We start from the raw sequence: 22881 nt of genomic DNA, 5'->3' as shown, positions 1-22881 counted from the left end.
GCCTGGAATCATTATGTAGGCACAAGAAACTAAATCCAAACTCCCTCAAGTGCATAACTCTAACCAGGTGTTGATTGTTAGTTGAAAAAATTCCTGTGCATGGACTTTAGCAATAAATCAGTTTAATTGAATCCTTTGCACCTCATAGAAAACAGCCTTAACTAACTAACAACAAATATTCCACCAATCAAGCATTATATCATTATTCTGATTTGTATTAAGCTAGGATTTCTTGCTAGGTTCAAATCAGAGAATATGGGATTGATATAGGGCAACAAAACAATAATGTAAAGTAGATTCTTTTAAATCTGTAATTGTTTTCCCAAGCCACGCGATTCATTTTAAGACTGGCTACCATATATGCTTTAATTGCTCTGCAGTATCAGATAAATGTTTCGATCTAATGGAAAAGCAATTGAGGCTACCAAATGCATGTTTTTGGAAGTGTCATTCTAAGATTATGGTAAGCAAGTTTGGAATTAAGTTAGCTGATGAGTGTCAACATTTATTAAGCAGTATAAGAGGAAACCTTGCAAAACCAGAAATCCCTGGGAGAAGGTGAGGAAGACATAAAGAGAATCAAGATTTTTCATACTAACTTCCTGATTTAAGATATACCGGTAATTTAAAATTCTTTAAAAAAGAGTTTGCAGCTGGGAGATTCAAACTAATCAGTGTATCAATCTGTTTTTGTACTGTGACGGATTTGAAACTAGTAATATTTAAACGCTTTTGCAACGTAAATAGAACCAATGAAACCAAGTTCAGTTTCTCTGCCAAGAAAATGGCATCTTGACATCTAACATACTTGCCATAGATGTTACAGAACAGTAAGACTTTTTTTGAAGATAGTATAATGCATATAAATTTTAAGAAGTTCTTTATGTTTACAAATGCTGATAGACATTTGGTAAGTTTTTCAATAAAGTTACATTTGCATAAGAGCATTTTCATGTCAGAATTTGCTTTCCTGAGATTTATTCAGAATTCAGTAATTTCTTATGACTGGACCTTGGCTGCTTCATTCTCCCACCCACCCACCCAAAAAAATCTAAGTTCTTTATGTATTGTGATTTCTAGTGCTAACATCTGATTAAATGAGCTGTTCTTCATATGCCATTTTAATAAAATTGTTCAGTCTGCAATGATGCTATCAGATTTTTCCTGATTTTTTGGCTAACATAGATGATCACACTCTTCTGCATGGGGTGTTATTTTGTGCACATTGACAAGAAAACGTACGTGTGAATCAGTATTTGATGAACATTTCCTGAGCGTGGTTCCATAAAATCAGTTGTTTTTTCAGAGGTTTTCACTGACACGATAGCAACACATTTGCTGCATGTTCGGCTCAGGAATTCAACAAAGAATTTGGCACTTACTGCTAGCGCAACAATCCTAGAAAAATGTACTGCATTTGATTTTCTTGTTTTTGTATTTCTCTGCGTAAATCACATCGAGGAGGAGAATGTCCCTTGGTTGGTGATAACTGTAGTTTAGACTTATTGTAAACACCCCAGATGGTTCATAAAATCCTTTTCAAATGCCATCTGTCAGGCGTGTGTCCAGCCAGCAGCCCGTCATTTTGCTACAAGAAAAGAGAAGGCGGGGATTCCTTTACCCTTGTTTCCCTTAGTTTGTTTCTGAATCTCAGTTGGGAAGGTTTGCTTTGAAGCTACAAAGCCAGGAGCGATCATTGCTCTACAGAACCATGCAAAATGTATGGATGCTTGTAGCTTGGTTAGTTCCATGGAACGTGAAGTGACACAGTGTCACTGATCCTGTATCTTAAAGTTACACCATGCCCTGAGTCTTCGGAGAAGGGTGGGATATAAATGGAATTAAAAAAAATAAAATAAAAAAAAAATAAAGTTGCCTGTTTCGTGGCAAAAAGACATGCCTGGAGCACAAATAAAATTGAAAGAAGGTTCATCAATGGACCCAGTCACTGCTGACAGCTTGGGAAGAACAGTGGGGCTGATACAAACCGGCCCATTTGATGCAGTTCAGATGTGTTTGGAACAAAAGGAATGGTACTAAAAGTCGCATTTGTGTATAGAATTCAAAGCATTACAGCTGCATGTCAGTCATAGGATATATCTTTTCCTTAATATAAATAAGATACCGATTTATTTTCTCCTCGGTGAGCCTCCAAGGATACAGGAACTGTGTTTTGAAGAGATACTCAGAATAAAGTACAGTGAATTACCTCTACACGGAGAAAGTTAAATCTGCATCACTCAAAGTGCTTAATGTTCAATCTTTTATTTGATTTTATCAAGATTATGAGAAACAGCTCTCCCCACCCCATCACACTCTTGTTTTATGCAAGTATTATCCTATTCGAGAAAGCTTTGTGAAATTAATTCATATTTCCCTGTATAAGTAGGCTAGGTATTTGAGAGGAGTGAAAAAGTATAAACTGAAAAAATATTTCTATTTAGCACATTCCTGGCACTTAGAGAGAAAAAAGAGTTAAGACTATTGCAGAAACAGAAGATGCACAAAACAACAATGCTCCTTGGAGGATGTCAGAGTTAAGAACGTGATTATATTATGGAAATAAGTTCACGTTATAGAATGATTCCAGGAAAAGAACCAGTAGCGCTGTTCCATCAATGACCGATCAAATAGAAAGGACATTGTGTGAAATAATTTCTAGAGGGAAAATTACTCTCTCCTCTCCCTTCCCTTCCCTTCCCTTCCCTTCCCCTCCTCTCCTCTGCTCTCTCCTCCTTCCCCTCCCCTCCTCTATTCTATCTCCTACCCTTCTCTCTTCTCTACCTTCTCCTCTCTCCCATCCCCCTCTCCTCTCTCACCTCCCCCTCCCCTCTTCCCTTTTATCCCCTATCCACCTCTTCTCTCCTCCCTTCTCTCTCCCATCCCCCTCTCCTCTCCCCCCTCCTCATCCCCCTCTCCCCCCCTTGCCACTCTCATCAGAGAGCAGAGCAAATGAACTAGTGATAGTTATCCATACTTGGGCACAGTGGTGCTCCTGTAAAATTTGTTGGCTTCTCTACATGGTCTGTTTTCCACTGGAAATCCCACCTGGCCTGGCCTCCACCACTGTTTCCCTTAGCATCATAACAGAATATTTGCACTCTTGCAACGTCAGTACTCATCCTGTTCTGTTTTTTTTTTCTTTACCTAGGCACAACACGTCCTCCAAGAGAAGGAGAAGTGCCTGGTGTGGACTATAACTTTCTAAGCGTACCAGAGTTTCTTGAACTTGAAAAAAGCGGAACTCTTCTTGAAGTAGGGACCTATGAAGGTATGCTCTGAGACACCTGAACATTGAAAGAGATCCTGACGCTTTTTGGGGAAAGTTTAAGATTGAATTATGACACTCCTGAGATATTTTGTAGGGGGGGGGGGAATCTTACCTGTCTATGTAGATCTTTACTACAGCCCCAAAAATCAGCAATAGAAAGAATCCATTAGAGTTTTACATTATGTATTTAAACTAGTTGCTTAAAAAAATACATAACTGCATATTTTCATATATTGGTGAACCTTATGTCCAGCATCAGTCAGAGGTGGAGGGGACCTTGGACGTCTTCTAGTCCCATCCCCTGCTCCAGCAGGAGATCCTATACCATTTCAGACAAGTGGCTGTCCAGTCTTTTCTTAAAAACTTCCAGTGAGGAAGCACCCACAGCTTCTGAAGGCAAAGCTGTTCCGTTGGTTGATTGTTCTCACTGTTTAGGAAGTTTCTAATTCCAGGTTGCTTCTCTCCTTGATTAGTTGCCATCCATTGTTTCTTGCCTTGCCTTCCGGTGCTTTGGAAAATGAGTCGATCTCCCTCTTTGTGGCAGCCCCTCAAACACTGGAATACGGCTATCTTGTCACCCCAGTCCTAATTTTCTTTTAACTAGCTATATACCAAGTTGCTGCAATCATTCTTCATAGGCCTTTAATCAACTTAGTTGCTCTTCTCGGCATTTTTTCCAAAGTCTCCACATTTTTTTTGTAATGTGGGAACCAAAACTGGATGCAGTTTTCCAGGTGTGGTCTTACTAAGGTTTTATAAAGTGGTTGTATTAGCTTTTTTGGCTGCTGCAGCACACTGCTGGCTTATATTTAAGTCATCATCCACTAGGACAAGGGTACCCAACCCCTGGTCCATGGACCAGTATTGGGCCGCGGCATGCCAGCAACTGGGCCACACAAACAAGCAAAGCCCCACCCACGGGATGCAGGCAGCATGCAAAACTACACCCCCTCTGGTCCATGGAAAAACCTTTCTCCATGGAACCGGTCCCTGGTACCCAAAAGGTTGGGGGCTGCTGCACTAGGACTCCAAGGTCCCTCTCACAATTACTGTTTTTGAGCCAGGTTTCACCTAATCTGTACTCGTACCTTTGGTTTTTCCTGCCTTGCTTTTCTCCACCTTAAATTTCATTTTGTTGGATAGGGCCTATTGTTCAATATATACACATATATACAATAGCCATAGAGTGTTTGGTAGTTGTTGTTTTTTAAGTTTTTTCTTTGGGGGGGGGGAAAAAGCAGTTCAGGAAAGATAAAAACAAACATATGGGTACACGAAGCAGTTTTACATTGTTCCACCTATTTCTAAAAACTGCATTGTTGTTGTTAGTTGTGAAGTTGTGTCCAACCCATCGCGACCCTATGGACAACATTCCTCCAGGCCTTCCTGTCCTCTACCATCTTCTGGAGTCCATTTAAGCTCATGCCTACTGCTTCAGTGACTCCATCCAGCCACCTCATTCTCTGTCGTCCCCTTCTTCTATTGCCCTCAATCTTTCCCAGCATTAGGCTCTTCTCCAATGAGTCCTTCCTTCTCATTAGGTGGCCAAAGTATTTGAGTTTTAGCTTCAGGATCTGGCCTTCTAAAGAGCAGTCAGGGTTGATCTCCTCTAGGACTGACCGGTTTGATCGCCTTGCAGTCCAAGGGACTCGCAGGAGTCTTCTCCAGCACCATAGTTCAAAGGCCTCAATTCTTTGGTGCTCAGCCTTTCTTAAAACTGCATTACCTCATTGTATTAGAAAAGTATGCTTGAGAGAGCAGAAATATTCATGATCCAAGTAGTCCTCGAATTACAACCATTTATTTAATGACCATACAAAGTTACGGCAGCACTGGAAAAAAGTGACTTCTGACTAGCTTTCACAGTTATGACCCTTACAGCATCACCACAGTCACCTGATCAGACTTTGGGTGCTTGGCAACGGCATGTATTCTTTTTAAACCTTCTTAGGGAGCTTCTGACAAGCGAAGTCAATGGGGGATGTCAGTTTTGCTTAAAGACCACTTGATTCACTTAAAACTTTCAGTGACTTGCTTAACAACCATGGGTAAAAAAAAAGGAGCACAACTCATTTAACCACTGCCTTGCTTAGCAGTGGACATTTTGAGTTTCACTGTGGTCATAAGACAAGGACTGCCTGTAATATTGAGGTTTATTTCAGCCTAATGTGTGCTGTGGTTAACAATTACCTATTGCTTCCTGTAATGTGTTTATTTGAAAATGCCTGGGTGTCTGGATAGTTGGGGACGTGAGAGCCGAAATATCATTGGACTTCATTGATTTGTTAATGATGTTGCAGGTTTTTAGCTGCAATTCTATGCATTCTTAATTAGAAGAAAGCTTCGCAGAATCGAGTCAAATATATATCTATGTTCAGTGTCATTTTGTATTGTTTTTTCCCCTCCTCTACTGCTTATTTTGCTAATGTTCAAATTCTCTGAAGTTTACTTAACTTTCTTTTTAAGCTGACAAAGATATTGCTAATTGGAGATTTTAGAAACAGTAGCAAATAATTCTTATAATAACAAATATAAAGGCATTCTGCAAAGGCTTTCTAAATAAAGAGGTTGCTATGCCAATTCAGCCACAACAGCTTATAATTGACACATTTCTAGTTGTCTTGTAACAATTTTATTTTGTTTTATTTTAATCCCATTTATATCCCGCCCTTCTCCGAAGACTCAGGGCGGCTTACAATCTAAGAAGCACAAACCAATGTGCTTAGCAATAGCCTTCATTCTATGTATATGCCTGCTTATTAGGGCTTTCGCCCCCCCCCCAGCGGCATTATTACAAAGTCAGCTTATTGCCCCCAACAATCTGGGTCCTCATTTTACCTACCTCGGAAGGATGGAAGGCTGAGTCAACCTTGAGCCTGGTGGGACTCGAACCTGCACTAATTGCAGGCAGCTGGTGTTACTTAAGGAGGCATTAGCCCACTGCTCCACCAAGGTTCATCATCATAACACCTTTTCTTAAGATTATCGGGAGGATGAATGGCTGTATATTAAAAAGGATTACCGATGTGTTCCATTAAAAAGAAGAAGAGTGGTCATTCTTATAAATTTAAGAATTATTCATCGAGTCTGTTTTCTTGCAAGTTTTGTAATAGATCTTTACCACTTTTACTGCATACGGAAATTCTTCCCAATCTGACTCAAAATCTTTACAAGTATCTGTTCTTGTTAAAATAACATTTATAAGTGAATGAAATTAAATGCAAATTTTCACCAAAGTGCAGGTCAGTGGGGAAAAGAACTCTGACCCAGGTATACATTTCATCTTGCCACTAAAAACAATTGATTCTTTTTTCTTTACAGAATAACAGTTGGAAGGGACCTTGGAGGTCTTCTAGTCCAACCCCTGCGCAAGCAGGAGACCGTATACCATTTCAGACAAGTGACTGTCCCTTTAAAATCTCCAGTGTTGGAGTACCCACAACTTCTGGAAGCAAGCCATTCCACTGACTTAATTGTTCTCACCGTCAGGAAAATTTTCCTGGCTTCTAGGTTGGTTCTCTCCTTGATTAGTTTCCATCCATTGTTTCTTGTTCCGCCTTCAGGTGCTTTGGAGAATAGCTTGACTCCCTCTTCCTTGTGGCAGGCCCTCCTCAGCTGCTATCATGTCACCCCTAGTCCTTCTTTTCAGTAAAGTAGCCGTGTAAAGAGCATTAAATAAGAAGCCCTGGCAGCTGGCCCCATCATAATGCACCTGTATCAGGGCCCCAAGCCAGCTTTTTTTAAAGGCTTTTTCCAGAGGTTTCCTGCCTGAGCAGGGGTTTGGACTAGAAGACCTTCAAGATCCCTTCCAACTCTGTTATCCTGAGACCAGGAGTTTGGGGGCAGACTTCACCATATTGCAGAGGCCAGGAAATTAAAAAGGCTCTTCTCCTGGACCCTACCAGCTGGAATGCTTTGGCAGAGGGGATCCAAATAGGCCTCTTCTGTGGAGCGAATAGGATGGGCTAATTAGCCCATTGAGGTGAGATGGCTCCTCAGATACCCATGCCATAAAGAGCTTTAAAGGTAATGACCAACACTTTGATTTGGACCCAGAAGCAAACATTGCTTTGAGGTCTAGTACAATAATTTAAAAGCATAAATTAGCAGTATTGAGATATCCTTAGGGCTGTCTTTCTTTTGTGGACTTTTACAGGGACCTTTCAATAGGAAGCAATCCTACTAAAAATAAATAAATAAATAAAGTAGTTATAGTGTATACCTTTTTTAAATGAAAATTATCAGCACTTTTGATTTTTTTTATTTTTATTTATTTTAATTCCATTTATATCCCGCCCTTCTCCGAAGACTCAGGGCGGCTTACAAGCTTAGCAGTCAGTGATGTCATCAAAGTAAACAAACCCACGTGGTGTTGATTACGTCAGCAGATCATGGCCCTATGCGGAAGTAACCGCCCTATTTTCAGATAAGGTGAGCAGAAGTGACGTGTAGGCCTAAGTCCATCAGGATAAGCAAGAGTAACCCTAGTAACCCTATTTTCAGATAAGGCATCTTGAACCTAACCCCATCAATGTCAAGGCAGTCCATAGCTTAACCCTAGACTAATTCTATGGGCATTCAAAACAAATAGAATAAGCTAAATAAAGTAAATAATTAACAGAGGCCTCTGCTTTTAGGAAACATGCCCTGCTTTGGGGAACTTCTGTTTTTTTTTCATTCAACAAGCAACTGAAGATGGCGGACGTGCTTGATTGAGCTCCGCGAACTCCAGTCATTAGGCGTCCCTTTGGAGCCCCTCAGGAGCCGTTAGGCTCTCTGGGATGGGGATTGGGGGTTTATAGGCACTGGGGCAGTTAGTGGCCGACTAAGCTGGCAGTGAACCATTTGAAATCCTACTTGGTCTGCTGGCTCTGCTCCTCTCCATCCGTCGCCTTCTCCATACGTTCGCCTTTGCTGTCTGCCTTCCGTTTGCCTCTGCCGCTTGCCGCTTGTCCTCTTCGGACCGTCCTCAGCTGTTTGTGGCCGCCTCCGGCGTTCCCTGTTGCTGCTCCGGTGTTTCTTGCTGCTGTTCCGGACCGCTTTGGGCTGCCTCGGCGTTCTCGGGCTGTTCTTGGTCGATGGAGGACGCCTGCGGGTTCATTCTGGCGGCGGGAATGGCGGCGGCAGCGTGGGCGGCGGCCTGGGCGCTGGCGGCGGCGGCGGCGGTGGTTTTTTCGGGCCGCGCTCGGTGACGGCGTTTTGTGCTTCCCCGGGCCGTTTCGGGCCGCCTCAACATCTTCAGGCTGTCTTTGGTCGGCGAGAGAGACATCTGTGGGTCCGGCTCGGCGGCAGCGATGGCGGCGATGGCGGTGACGGCGTGGGTGTCGACGCTGGTGGCGGCGGTCCTTTGGGCCGCATTCGGTGGCGGAGACGGCCTGCATCTGGCGACGACGGCGATGGTAGCAGTGGGCTTTGGCCGTTCCCAGCGACCAGCTCTAAGCGGTGGCATTTCCGGGGCCTTCTGGCCCGAGTGGCAACATTTGACTTGTTTTTGGGCCACTTTGGCGGCACTAGTGTTTTTTGGCCTATTCGAGCCGTTTGTGGAGGCCGGTGGTTGGCTACGGCGTTCTCCGGGCTCTTGGCCCCTCTCGCCGGCGGTGGTGTTTCCATCTTGCCCCAGGCCGCATCCGGCTGCTTTTAGTGACGTTGTCGCCCTCGGGCCGTTTTGGCGGCGGAGAGGGCAACTGCGAGTTATCCCAACGGCGAGGATATTTTCTGTGCTGCCTCGGACCGCTTGTGTCGGCAACGGCGTCTTCGGACCGTTTCAAGGGAGCAATGGTGACAGGTGGTCTTTACACCGCTTTTGGATCGTTTTAGCGGCGGTGATGACGCTTTCAGACCACCTTTTCTATCTTGACCTGCTTACCCTTCTGCCTTCAATATTTACATTTATTAACTCTTTGCCTATCTCCCCCTCTCCCCTTTGGATTTGGTCGGGCCTGGGTACCAGCCACGGTGGGAGAGTGGCTGACTTTTACATCTGCAGCCCCATAGAGGTGGGAGCTCTATGGGGCAGGCCTACCCAGAGTATATCTTTGACCACCCCCAGGAACAGTGTTGCAACCTGCCGTGAGAGGGCGGGGGTGGCCTGTTTACTGGGGCACCCAACTGAGTGGCAGTGCAGTTGGGTGTGGATCCAGATATTTTCTTTTCCGGCCTTCGACCCTCCTATGGACATGATCATCCTTGGGACTGCCTATCCTGGACTTGCTGGACCAACATGCTACAATACACTAGCACGGACTTGCTCGCCCTCAGGGGTGCCCCCCTCTCCTGGGTGCGACCCGCCTTTTTATATCCTCCTAACCTCGATGAAGGGCCCGAGTGTTGGGACCCTGAGAGATGGCTGGGTAGGGGCAGGGGCCGTCAACACAAACTTAATAAGAGGCCCCTGATTATTTTTTTATCAAAATTTTTTAGGGGGCTGGGGAGAGGGGTGGGAGAGGGGGGTTGTCTGGCTATGGGGGGTGGCCGATCAACCATAGTTCAGGCCAGACTTGGGTCTGACCGCGCGGGGGGAGAACGGGGTGTCGTTGACTCCGGGGCTCATGAGCGGGTCGTGGGACTACCAATTCCCACGACGGGGAATGGCAGCGGGCGGATAGACAGGGGGCCGTATCGTTACCGGGAGGGCCGTCTCCGCTACTTGCAAGCGGTGAGGCGCTCCGACCCTCTGCTCCTTCCCCGAGGTCCTGGGAGCGAGGATGTGCAGCCTCCTGAGCTCCGGCTGGTGTACCTGAATGCCAGGTCCGTGGTTAACAAAGCTCCCCTCGTCAGGGATTTAGTTGAGGGTGAGCATGCGGACCTGGCTTGCATCACGGAGACTTGGTTGGGCCCAGAGGGTGGGGTCCCTTTGGTTGACCTCTGCCCACCAGGCTTCCGGGTGCTACACCGTCCACGAGCTCATGGTAGGGGTGGGGGAGTGGCGGTCACTATTAGGGAGACCTTATGTCCGCGGGAGACCACCGTTTCTCAGATAGTCGGGTGTGAGTCTCTCTTGGTGAGATTTGGTTCTGGGGCGCAGTTGGGCTTGCTGCTGGTGTACATTTCGCCTAGTCGCGCAGCGGCAGCCCTGCCTGAGCTGCTTGATATCCTCTCGGGGTTGGTGGTTGAGTTTCCCAAACTTATAGTTTTGGGAGACTTCAATCTACCATCCCTGGGAGGTTCATCTGAGCTAGCTCGGGAGTTCATGGCTTCCATGACGGCCATGGACCTGACGCAAGTAATTTCTGAACCAACTCATGAGGGAGGCCACACCCTTGACCTGATTTTTTTATCTAGACGGTGGTTGGATGATCTTGGTGGGGGCTCTCCATTTATTATGCCCCTGTCATGGACCGATCATCATCTCCTGCGGCTGGTCTTCCGCTTTGCCACCCCCCGCCGTGGGGGTACGGAGCCAATTAGATGGTACCGCCCCAGACGCCTAATGGATCCTGATAGATTCCAAGCGGCGCTGGGGTCCCCACCTGCCTCCATTGCTCACAGCTCGGCGGATGCCTTAGTGGAAGCCTGGGAAAGGGCAGCCACTGAGGCACTTGACCGGGTTGTACCCTTGCGGCCCCTGACCCGGCGCAGATCCCAGCGAGCTCCATGGTTCTCCGCGGAGCTCCGGGAGATGAAGCGTCGGAAACGGGGCCTAGAGAGCCGTTGGAGGTCTAGCCGATCCGAACCCGACCGGTTGCGGTTAAGAACCTATATTAGGTCTTATCTCGCAGCGATGAGGGTGGCGAGGTGTAATTACTTCTCCACCCTCATCGCGTCCGCAGATAATCGCCCGGCCGCCCTGTTTAGGGTGACTCGCTCACTCCTTAATCAGGAGGTGAGGGAGGATCCCTTGCAGGGTCGTGCCGAGGAATTTAGTCAACATCTGTCGGATAAAATCGCTCGGATTCGGACCGGTCTGGACTCCAACTGGGCAGAGTCAGGCGATCAGGACACGGGCGGTCTTGTCAATGTTACCTGGGAAGAGTTTGATTCTGTGACCCCTGATGAAGTGGACAGGATTATGGGGAGGCTGAGCTCCTCCACATGTTTGTTGGACCCGTGCCCTTCCTGGCTGGTTTATGCAGCCAGGGAGAGGACACGAGGCTGGCTCCAGGCGGTTATATCTGCTTCCTTGAGTGAGGGTTATTTCCCCACCGTCTTGAAGGAGGCGGTGGTGAGACCTCTCCTCAAGAAGCCTGCCTTGGACCCAGCTGGATTGAACAACTTTCGTCCAGTCTCCAACCTTCGCTTTCTTGCGAAGGTTGTTGAGAGTGTGGTGGCGCATCAGCTCCCTCTGGTCCTGGATGAAGCGGATTTTCTGGACCCCTACCAATCGGGTTTCAGGCCCGGGTACAGCACGGAGACGGCATTGGTCGCTCTGGTGAATGATCTCTGGAGGGCGCGGGATAGGGGATATTCCTCTGTCCTTGTCCTATTAGACCTCTCGGCGGCTTTCGATACCATCGACCATGGTATCTTGCTGCGGCGTCTCAGGGGATTGGGAGTGGGAGGCACAGTTCTTCAGTGGTTCTCCTCCTATCTCCTGGGACGCTCGCAGTCGGTGTTGGCAGGAGGGCAGAGATCGGCCCCTAGGTCTCTCGTTTGTGGAGTTCCTCAGGGGTCGGTTCTCTCGCCTCTCCTGTTCAACATCTACATGAAACCGCTGGGTGAGATCATTCGTGGTTTTGGAGTTGGGTATCATCAATATGCCGATGATACCCAACTTTTCTTTTCGACCCCAAACCACCCCAGTGATGCCCTCGCTGTGATGTCCCGTTGCCTGGAGGCGGTTCGGGTCTGGATGGGGAGGAACAGACTTCAACTCAACCCTGACAAGACTGAGTGGCTGTGCATTCCGGCATCCCGGGACATTCAAAATGTTCCATCTCTTTCTATGGGGGGTGAGCTCTTACCCCCCGTGGATAGGGCTCGCAAATTGGGAGTCCTCCTAGATTCACGGCTAACCCTGGAAGACCATATAGTGGCCGTGACTAGGGGGGCTTTCGCCCAGGTTCGCCTGGTGCACCAGTTGCGGCCCTATCTGGACCGGGATGCCCTGTGCACGGTCACTCATGCGCTCGTGACCTCTCGCCTTGACTACTGTAATGCTCTCTACATGGGGCTTCCCTTGAAGACCACTCGGAGGCTCCAGCTGGTACAGAATGCGGCCGCGAGAGTTGTCTTGGGAGTTTCCCGGTACTCCCATGTTACACCTTTGCTCCGCGAGCTGCATTGGCTACCAGTTGTCTTCCGGGTGTTGTTCAAGGTCTTGGTTATGATCTTCAAGTCCTTACATGGCATGGGTCCGGGTTACCTCAGGGACCACCTGCTGCCGGCGTCAACTCCCCTCCGCCCTGTGCGTTCCCACAGAGAGGGCCTCCTCAGGGTGCCTCCGGTCAGAGAATGCCGACTGGTGGCCCCCAGGGGGAGGGCCTTCTCTGTGGGCGCTCCGGCACTTTGGAATCAACTGCCGGTGGAGCTCCGGATGACATCTGACCTCCGAACCTTCCGTCGCGGTCTGAAGACCCATTTATTCGAATTAGCTGGTCTGGCCTGATGGGGGAATATTTGGGTTTTTAAAATAGTTGTTTTTATTATTGTATTATCGTTTTTATTTGGGCATTGGTTTAATCTTATTTTAACTTTTGTATCGTAATTATATATGCCCTGTGAACCGCCCTGAGTCCCCAGGGAGAAGGGCGGTATATAAATTAAATAAAACCTAAACCTAAACCTAAACTGGAAAATAATCATAAATGCTTTTTAGCAACCCTATTTTCAGATAAGGCGTCTTGAACCTAACCCTATCAATAAGTCAAGGCAGGCAACCCTCTGGGTACATGATTAGCTTCCTATTGGTTATCTTCTGCTTCTGATCCTTTAAAAAAAATTGTAACAACACTTTGCTAGTCACAAAAACTGAAACCACAATACAAAATTGCTTAATTCTTTGTTTGTTTCATTCCTTCATTCCTTTTGATGAGGCAAAGAAGCTTCTTCTTCTTCACACGTTGTGGGAACCACCTCATTATTAATTAAATGTGTTTTGAACATTGTATTTTTTTAATCACTACATTGTGGTGGCCGCATAAATGTAAAATGTAAAATGTAAAAGGTTATGCAAACACAGTTCTGGTTTATGAGATGATGATGATGATGATGATGAGACAACCATTGATTGGAATTACATGTAGACTTCCCTGATCTTCCTCCCCTTTTCTTGTGACTCCCCAAATCGTTTTGTGAAATTGTGATGCATTTCCTTCAGGGTTCCTTCTCCTTCCTACCACCCCCTCATTTCTTCCCTTTGCTTTCAGTGAATAGCCTGCAGACTAGAGGTTGATTTGTTCTACATAAGGTTTGCTTTGACTGCTCTCATTACTTGCAGTGGGTGTGTTGTACTAAATCATAGGGTAAGGCTTGTGTTTCTTGAGTCGATGACTGAAGTAATTTACATCATTAGGAGGTAAAAGAACAAATGGAGCGCAATTGAAGAGCTCTGGAAATCGGGATAGTGTTGTTGTTGTTTTTTAATTAAAAATCAACATACACACAAGTCCACTGGATCAGATTGGAATAAGCACTTCCAAATATTAACATAGTAAGCTATTGCAGTTAAGAGAATACCCATATTTTAATAATGACTGGCATTATTTCATAAAGGTAAAGGTAAAGGTTTCCCCGCACATGCGTGCTAGTGATTTCCAACTCTAGGGGTCGGTGCTCATCTCCATTTCAAAGCCGAAGAGCCAGCGCTTGTCCGAGGACATCTCTGTGGTCATGTGGCCGGCGTGACTAGATGCCAAAGGCGCACAGAACGCTGTTACCTTCCCACCGTAGTGGTCCCTATTTTTCTACTTGCATTTTTTACGGGCTTTTGAACTGCTAGGTTGGCAGAAGCTGGGACGAGTAACAGGCACTCACTCTGTTACGCGGCACTCGGGATTGGACCCGCCAAACTGCCGACCTTCTGATCGACAAGCTCAGCGTCCTAACCCAATGAGCACATTAAACTGATCTACCCAGTTTTATAACCTCTCTCACAGCTACCCAGATGAAGGTTTCAGGCTTTACCTTTTTAGAAAGAAAAAAAAGGTAATTTACCCTATTAGTTAATATTCAGGGGAAAACTGAATTACAGGAAGACTTTGTAAAGGTTATCAGTGAATTATTTGTTTCTACTTGTGTTCTAAAGCATACGCACCCATGTGAAATGTTTCACAACTGTCTTGGCATTTGTTTCTCCACATTATGGGAAAACCAAATGTAACCTTTAATTACAATCAGCGACTAAAACCAGGTGTAAATGACATTTTCAAAAGGACAGTGTGATTTTATTGTAATTCTTAGAAAAGGGGTACAGGTAGAGAGTAGAATTTTTTTTTAAAAAAATCCTTTCTGTACAAGAAAAGGGTAATTCTTGGGAAATTATCTGTAAACATAAAAGTTTGAGATGCTGTACATATCTTAATATCTGGCCTAACATCCTTTTAATTGTCTATTGCAGGGGTGTCAAACTGCCAGCCCATGGGCCGGACACGTCACATGAAAGCTGCACCCACCCTATTGCCGGCAATGGCAAAACAGTCCCGATACATCCCACGATGTCATGTGATGTCATGAGTTTGACATGTCTGGTCTATTGTGTTTAATGAGATAGAAGAAAGTAGTGTGTATAGTGTCTCTCTGTGTTGGAGTAGTTTAAGATCATAACTAAATTGTTGGCCTGGGATTAGGAAGACCCAAGTTCAAATTCCCATTCACAATGTGATTTTAAGCCATTCGTAACTTCTCGGGTTATCTTATATTATAGAACTCCGTTATATTGCCTTGCTTCCCCCTAAGATAAGCAGGATATAAATGTCCTGGTAAAGGAGATGGTCCTAAATTGGGGACTATAGATTATAAGTGACACCCCAAACTCCATCTGCTGTTGAACTTTACCATGAAAAATAACTGCTTGGGATGGTTTTATGTCCTACTTACCAAAGGCTCACCAGTCCAAGGCAAAGAAAGGAAATCTGAAGCCTTAAAGCTGTCCACCATGGATGAAGTTATGGCCTACAAAACTGGTCACAGGTCACAATCTTCCCCACCCAACCTAGGATCATGAGCTTAGAGTCCTTAGAACAGAGGTCCCCACTCTTTTGGGCACCAGGGACCAGTTTGGTGGAGAGAGGTTTTTCCATGGCCCGGAGGGTGCGTGGTTTTGTGTGTTGCCTGCATCTTGCAGATGGGGCTTTGTTTGTGCAGCCCAGTTGCTGGTATGCCACGGCCCGATACTGGACCACAGACTGGGGGTTGGGGACCCCTGCCTTAAGAGCAATGATTAGTTTCAACATAAGAGTGATGATACTGTTTTGGATATTAAACTGGCAGGAGTTGTTCTGCAGCCAGTGTTAAACTGAGTGGGAGATGAACTGGAGCAGAACACAAATGAACACCAGTTCATGGAATGTCACCATAACGAGATTGTCAACTATTTTTTCATCTACAAAACTGGAGACAATTATAATGCAATTTTTAAGGGGAGTACCATTCTGAGGGCAGGGTGGTGGGACCAGGTAATAGAGAGGTGCTACTGAAGAAGACAAGGAAGCAAACTGGAGGGTGGATGACGTGTGTGATGTTGAGTCAGTTAGCTAGGCAGCACAGTGATAAAGATGAAGAGGACTGTGGTTCCAGGCTCTTGTGGTGCTGTTCAGTGAGTGGAGGTGGCCACTCTGGTGTCATGCTAGGTATGCCACTGTTGTTGTTGTTAGCTGCGAAGTCGTGTCTGACTCATCACGACCCTATGGACAATGTTCCTCCAGGCCTTCCTGTCCTCTACCATCTTCTGGAGTCCATTTAAGCTCACGCCTACTGCTTCAGTGACTCCATCCAGCCACCTCATTCTCTGTCGTCCCCTTCTTCTCTTGCCCTCAACCTTTCCCAGCATGAGGCTCTTCTCCAGTGAGTCCTTCCTTCTCATTAGGTGGCCAAAGTATTTGAGTTTTAGCTTCAGGATCTGGCCTTCTAAAGAACAGTCAGGGTTCATCTCATCTAGGACTGACCGGTTTGATCACCTTGCAGTCCAAGGGACTCGCAGGTGTCTTCTCCAGCACCATAGCTCAAAGGCCTCAATTCTCTGGCGCTCAGCCTTTCTTATGGTCCAACTTTCACTGCCATACATTTCAACTGGGAAGACCATAGCCTTTACTATACGCACTTTTGTTGGCAGGGTGATGTCTCTGCTTTTTAGTGTGCTGTCTAGATTTGTCATGGCTTTCCTCCCGAGGAGCAAGCGTCTTTTAATTTCTTGGCTACAGTCCCCATCTGCAGTGATCTTGGAGCCCAGGAAAATAAAATCCTGGGCTCCATTTCTTCCCCATCTATTTGCCAGGAATTGAGAGGGCCAGATGCCATGATCTTGGTTTTCTTAATGCTAAGTTTCAACCCAAGTTTTGCACTCTCCTTCTTCACCCGCAACAAGAGGCTCTTTAGTTCTTCTTCACTTTCTGCCATTAGAGTGGTATCATCTGCATATCTTAGGTTGTTGATATTTCTTCCGGCAATCTTAATTCCAACTTTTGATTCATCTAGCCCTGCCTTTCTCATGATGTGCTCTGCATATAAGTTAAATAGGCAGGGCAACAGTATACAGCCTTTCCGGACTCCTTTCCCAATTTTGAGCCGATCAGTGGTTCCGTGTCCAGTTCTCACTGTTGCTTCTTGGCCCACATATAGGTTTCTCAAGAGACAAATAAGATAGTCTGGTATGCCCATCTCTTTAAGAACTTGCCACAGTTGGTTGTGATCCACACAATCAAAGGCTTTAGCATAGTCAATGAAGCACAAGTACATGTTTTTCTGGAACTCCCTAGCTTTCTCCATGATCCAGCATATGTTGGCAATTTGATCTCTAGTTCCTCTGCCTCTTTGAAATCCTGCCTGTACTTCTGGTAGTTCTCGATCCACATACTGCTGGAGTCTAGCTTGTAGGATTTTAAGCATAACTTTACTAACATGAGAAATGAGTGCAATGGTGTGATAGTTTGAACATTCTTTGGCACTGCCTTTCTTTGGAATTGGAATGTAAACTGATCTTTTCCAATCCTGTGGCCACTGTTGAGTTTTCCAAATTTGCTGGCAAATTGAGTGTAGCGCTTTTACTGCATCGTCTTTTAAGATTTTGAATAGCTCAGCTGGAATACTGTCACCTCCACTAGCTTTGTTGTTGCTCAGCTTTTCTAAGGCCCACTTCACTTCACATTCTAGGATGTCTGGCTCGAGGTCAGTGACCACCTCATTGTGATTATCAGGGACTGTTAAGGACCAGCAATCTATTTGGCTGATAGGCACGTTCGGAAATATGAGAACATGTCATGAGTGTACATACCAAATGTACGCCCAATTGGAAATTGGGCATACGCAATCCCAGAAATGTGATTTTTTTTTCAGAAGGGAAGCTGAAAAGGAAACTTCTCCAATCTCTGTACCTTCTACCTCAGGGCTTTTCAACCTTTTCACCCACTGTACCACTTTTAGGATATGGCAACATCCGAGTATCACCATTCGCCTAGCAAGGTGTCAAAAACTTGATGACCAAAAAAAAAAAAGGAAAAAAGTGAGGAAGTACACGTAGTCCTCGACTTACAACAGTTTGTTTAGTGACTGTTCTAAGTTACAATGGCACTGAAAAAAGTGGCCCCCAAGCCACAGCCGAACAAGACACCTGCCTGCCCGCCTGGCGGCGTTGTTCCTCCTGTACGAGATTTTCATTGTTGTGAGCATTTCTGTTGAGGATTGGCAGCGGGGGTGGGGGTGGGTGTTTGGTTTTTATTCCCCCCCTCTGCTGGGTGGTTGCAGCAGGTTTTGGTCATTTCACATGACCCTGGGACATGTGACCATCATAAATATGAATCAGTTGCCAAGCATCTGAATGTAAATCACAAGACCCTGGAGATGCTGCAACATTCCAGCTGATCAGCACTTCTTCTGGGCTCAGAATTGCCAGGATCAGCGCCAAGCTCCAGCTGGAGCCTGGCACTGATCCTGGTGCTTCCACTGAGTCCTGACAGCCCTGCAGCTTCAGCCATCTCTCGCTCAGGCTTGTGTGGTACTGCCACTCATTCCCCTCTCCCGCTACCACTTTTCTAGGATGGTTACGTACCATCTGCCAGGTGCCAATGTACCACAGGTGGTACCCGTACCATTGGTTGAAAAGCCCTGTTCTACCTCATCCTGGATTTTCTTTTGTCTACCTCAATTGGCATGAGACTTTCTGTGGAACAGTGCACTGTTCTTCCAAAAAAGTGGGTAGCCAATAAATTTAGCAAACAGACAAACAAATATACACCCAGTTTCTATTATTTTTTTTGCAATTAAAGGATTTTTATTAGTAGCTGAGGGTATTACAGCATCATGTAAGTTCTCAGAGGAAACAGTGTTACTTATGGACACTTTGTCGACTATTTCAACACAACTACTACAGGAAGATGGTCTAAAGAAGTGCTTTCTTTTCCTATTTCTTTCTCTCTCTCCCCCCCCCCATCTTTTTCAATCTTCTTCCCCATTCATCATCCTGCTGTCTCTTAACTACCCTGGCATTATATAGAGCATACAAATAAGAGAGACAGGATGTGCTGTAAGAGCACTCATTATTCCCATTAATGCTTTTACTAGAAGAAGCCATTTCCTCTGTATCAATAATGTATACATGTGCATTTCAAATCCAAAATGAAGAAGGGATTTAAAGGTGCTGCATCTGCACTGAAGCTAAAGCCTTTATGTTCATTAGAACTGATTTATTCAAGGCCTTTGAAAAGGAATCACTCTATCAAGCAATTTACTCCAGCTTCAGTCTCCTCCAAAAGCGGATTATACTAGGTGTAAATCAGGGTGTGGGAGAAAGTTCACCCCCACTGAAGCCTTAAATGGGCTTTCACATCTCTCTGATCCAGAGAGGTTTAGAAAGTAACATCCAGTTAATGACCTAGTCTAGTTTCTAGAAATATTTCTGTCATTCTGCTATGGTTCATTTTAAGGTTGTACTTTGATATATGATATTTTTTAACCTAATAAATTGATGTTGGGCTAGATTGCAGAATTAAGGCTTGCTTCTAGCTAAAATTAGATCATTCCGGGATAGATTTTGTTCTGTAAAGCACCTACCATATTTGTTGTGCACTGAACATCGTTTCCTAAACTTGAATGATGGCTTGGGATTTCTCAGCCACCTTCATCAATCTCCATTTCCTGAGATTTCAGTATTCTCACTGCAACATCCGCAGGACCTCACACAGTGGTACCAAAAATCTCACCAGATTTGGAACTGCGAGAAAAAACAGCCAATTAAAAAAGTTTTAATTTAAGTGAGGGTGTCATAAGTGACATTTGCAGAGTGACTGATGTCCTGGCATTTGCAGATATGGCATTTGTTATTCCTTTGTTAAAAATGCCTAGGAAATTCAGTTTTCCTGTTTAGGAAAAAAATCATCAATTTACATTAGTGACTTTACTGAATCCAGGGGAGTATTTAATTGAGAGTCTGCAGTTATTTCAAACAAGAGCGGGCAGCCTATGAGCTTCATGAGATTTCAAATGCTACTCCCTACACATTTTTTTTTTGGCAGTCATTTTCCTGAATATTTTTTGAGCAGGAAACAAAACTGTCAGATAGACTTAACACATGTTAAAAAGTATTTTTAAAAATCTACACCCCTAGGGTTTTCCCCCAGAATCTGAGCTATGCCAAGCCCATGGATTTTAACAGTTCCTGGCAGGCACAAATCTCGGCAACTGCGGTAGGATAAATGTGTAACATTTTCCGGGTGCCATCCTGAAACACTCCGAGCATATGCTACAGAGACCAGAGATAAAATGACTCTAACGTAGTTGGAAGAGCTTTTCCTGGACATCCGTTGTCAGGAGAACAGCTTCCAGATTTGACACGCATTTGTTTAGGAGTAATTTTCTATTGTTGTTGAAGTTAGATGTATCTGATCTGTCTTTGGTTTCTCTTTTTTTGACTTCAACAGTTGAAAGCTTATTCTTCTAAAGCAGGTGACATGGTTTTATATTCTAGGCCAGAGGTCCCCAACCTTTTAGGCACCGGGCCCGGTTCTGTGGAGAGAGGTTTTTCCACGGAGGGCGTGTGGTTTTCTGTGCTGCCTGCATACCGCAGATGGGGCTTTGCTTGTTTGTGCAGTTCCTGGTGTGCCACGGCCTGGTACTGGTCCACGGACCAGGGGTAGGGACCCCTTTTCTAGGCTGTGTATTTCAATTTTTTTTAAAAAAATGTTTCTTTTAAAAAATGAAACCGCCATCTGCTGAGGTTGTGTATTAAAGCCTTCACTCCCTTTTTCCAGGTGATGATAGAATTTTGTGAGTTCACTATAAATACGTTTCAGCATTAATTTAGTGTGCACTTCTTCAGAGATAACTAATTGAAATTCAAATGTAATAATTTTTTTCTTCCCTTTTTTCTTCCGTTAGTTGCAGGTGACTTTTTAAAAAAAAAGACTTAGTACACATGGTGCCCCTAAAAATGCAGGCTTTTCCCCCCTCATTTTAAAATAAAAATGGTTAAGTTGCTGCAAAATAAAACAGTGAACACACGTTATTCATACCTGTGTAAAAGAATTTAGGCTGTCCAGGGCTGCATTGCATCTAACATTTATAGATTTCCCTGACATTGTATGAACTAAATCACGGGTATCAAACTCGCCACCTCACGTGCCATATCGTGACTTCTTTTGCATTGCCGGAGCTGGGGTGGGTGTGGCCTCCATATGATGCAACCGGTCTGCGGGCTGGCAGTTTGACACCCCTGAGCTAAATAAATAATAACGGAAAAATGCCTATTGTTACTGCTAGTGAAGGGGAGGAAAGGAAAACATTGAATATGGATAACCTCTATTTTTTTTAAAAAACTTGAATATTTAGAATGAGATCCCCTGTGAGATTCATATTGGCTTTCCCTAATAACCTGGTTGTTCTTCAGGGCCCCTTGTTAGTTATGCTATTGTTTGTTTATTTTTATTATGCTATATAGAGTGGCAGGATTCTTTTCTTTTCTTTTTAAACTTATATCGTGAGCCTCCTCCAGCTGGAACTGGGTGGCGCCTAAATTGAATCAAATTAAAAAAAAACATGTTTCTATTTCCTAGGTAACTATTATGGAACACCCAAACCTCCCAGCCAATCCCTCAGTGGGAAACTGAATAATGCTGAGGCTTTGCAAAATCTCCCCTCAAGTTCCAAGCAGACAACTCCCAAACGAACCAAGTCCTACAATGATATGCAAAATGCTGGTTTAGTACATGCAGAGAATGAAGAGGATGACACCCCTGAAATGAACAGTAGCTTTACAGGTAAATTCCCCCCCCCTTTCTCTGCCTGATTAATTGGAGGATCAGGAGAATTGTGATCCACGTAAATCAGTATTTTTTCTTTAGATAATTCCTGGGATTGAGGGCATTCTGTTAACAGTAAGATGTTGTCTAATTTCAAATTTAAGATGTGCTTTGCAGCTTTTTAGAGAGTAATCAGAACAATCCTGAGGAAACAATCTATTAATTTTTTAATTTAAGTTATCAGATGGGGTCATCAAAGCATTGGTTGGAATTTGACTCCTAAGCACTAATACTGTGTATTTCTTACATCATCATCATCATCATCATCATCATCATTATTGATCATTGCACAGTCAGCCAGATATTCAGACTGGATTTGGCATTTTTGTTTACCTATCGAGTCCTTACCAAGGACCTGGGATAGACAGATGTGAATGCTTGATGGTATTACAGATATCGTCGCAGGATGGAAGCAGTTCCTAGTAAGGCCGCCTTTTGCAATTGACTAATGGTGAATTTGTCAATGCCAACGGTGTTCGAGTGGTGCTCCAGTTGTTTTGGGATTGCACCCAAGGCACCTATTACTATTGGTACTACCCTTGCTTGCCTTTGCCAGTCTTTCTATTTCTATTTGTAGGTCTTTGTACTTTGTTATCTTCTACAGTTATTTCTATATTATTATTATTATTATTATTATTATTATTATTATTATTATTGTTGTTGTTGTTGTTGTTGTTGTTGTTGTTTTGTTGTTGTTGTTTTGTTGTTGTTGTTGTTGTTGTTGTTATTATTATTATTATTATTATTATTATTATTATTATTATTATTATTATTAAATACATCAGATTAGTGTTTGTCAACCTTGGTGGCTTTAAGACATGTACATTTCAACTCCCAGAATTCCCCAGCCAGCACTGCTCGGGAATCAGAGTAACTGCATTACTGCAATTAGATATGCATCAGAGTAATGTATTAGCTGTAATGTGTGATAAGATATATAAGACAATAACACTGACAGATTGAAAAACATAGTTGCTGCTAACAACAATTCTTTTTTTAAAAATAATAATCACCTTATGGAGCATAATTGGAATGTCTTCATCCTATTTCAAAGAGGACAGCTTCTTGGGAAAAACTCAAGAGACGGATAAAAGTGCCAAATCCAGTCTAAACATCTGGCTGACTGAACGAACAACAACACCAATAATCATAATCATAATAAATAAACTGGACAAATAATAAGAGACCAAGTGAAGAATAGAAAAGAGACTCGGCAAGGCAAAGTGT

General features: G+C 44.4%; 1 protein-coding gene across 1 annotated transcript in view; it reads left to right on the top strand.

Moving 5' to 3' along the window:
• MAGI1 (membrane associated guanylate kinase, WW and PDZ domain containing 1) overlaps positions 1-22881 on the top strand; it is a 530488-nt gene that overhangs the window by 382843 nt on the left and 124764 nt on the right. Inside the window, exons 3-4 of the mRNA XM_083356114.1 lie at positions 3152-3271; positions 21409-21612. Coding sequence (XP_083212240.1) covers positions 3152-3271; positions 21409-21612 — 324 coding nt within the window. The remainder of the gene's footprint in view (positions 1-3151; positions 3272-21408; positions 21613-22881) is intronic.

This window comes from Vipera ursinii (assembly GCF_947247035.1).
Source record: "Vipera ursinii genome assembly, chromosome: 2".
NCBI classification, from domain to species: Eukaryota; Metazoa; Chordata; class Lepidosauria; order Squamata; family Viperidae; genus Vipera; species Vipera ursinii.
This window is presented reverse-complemented; position numbering and strand designations above follow the sequence as displayed.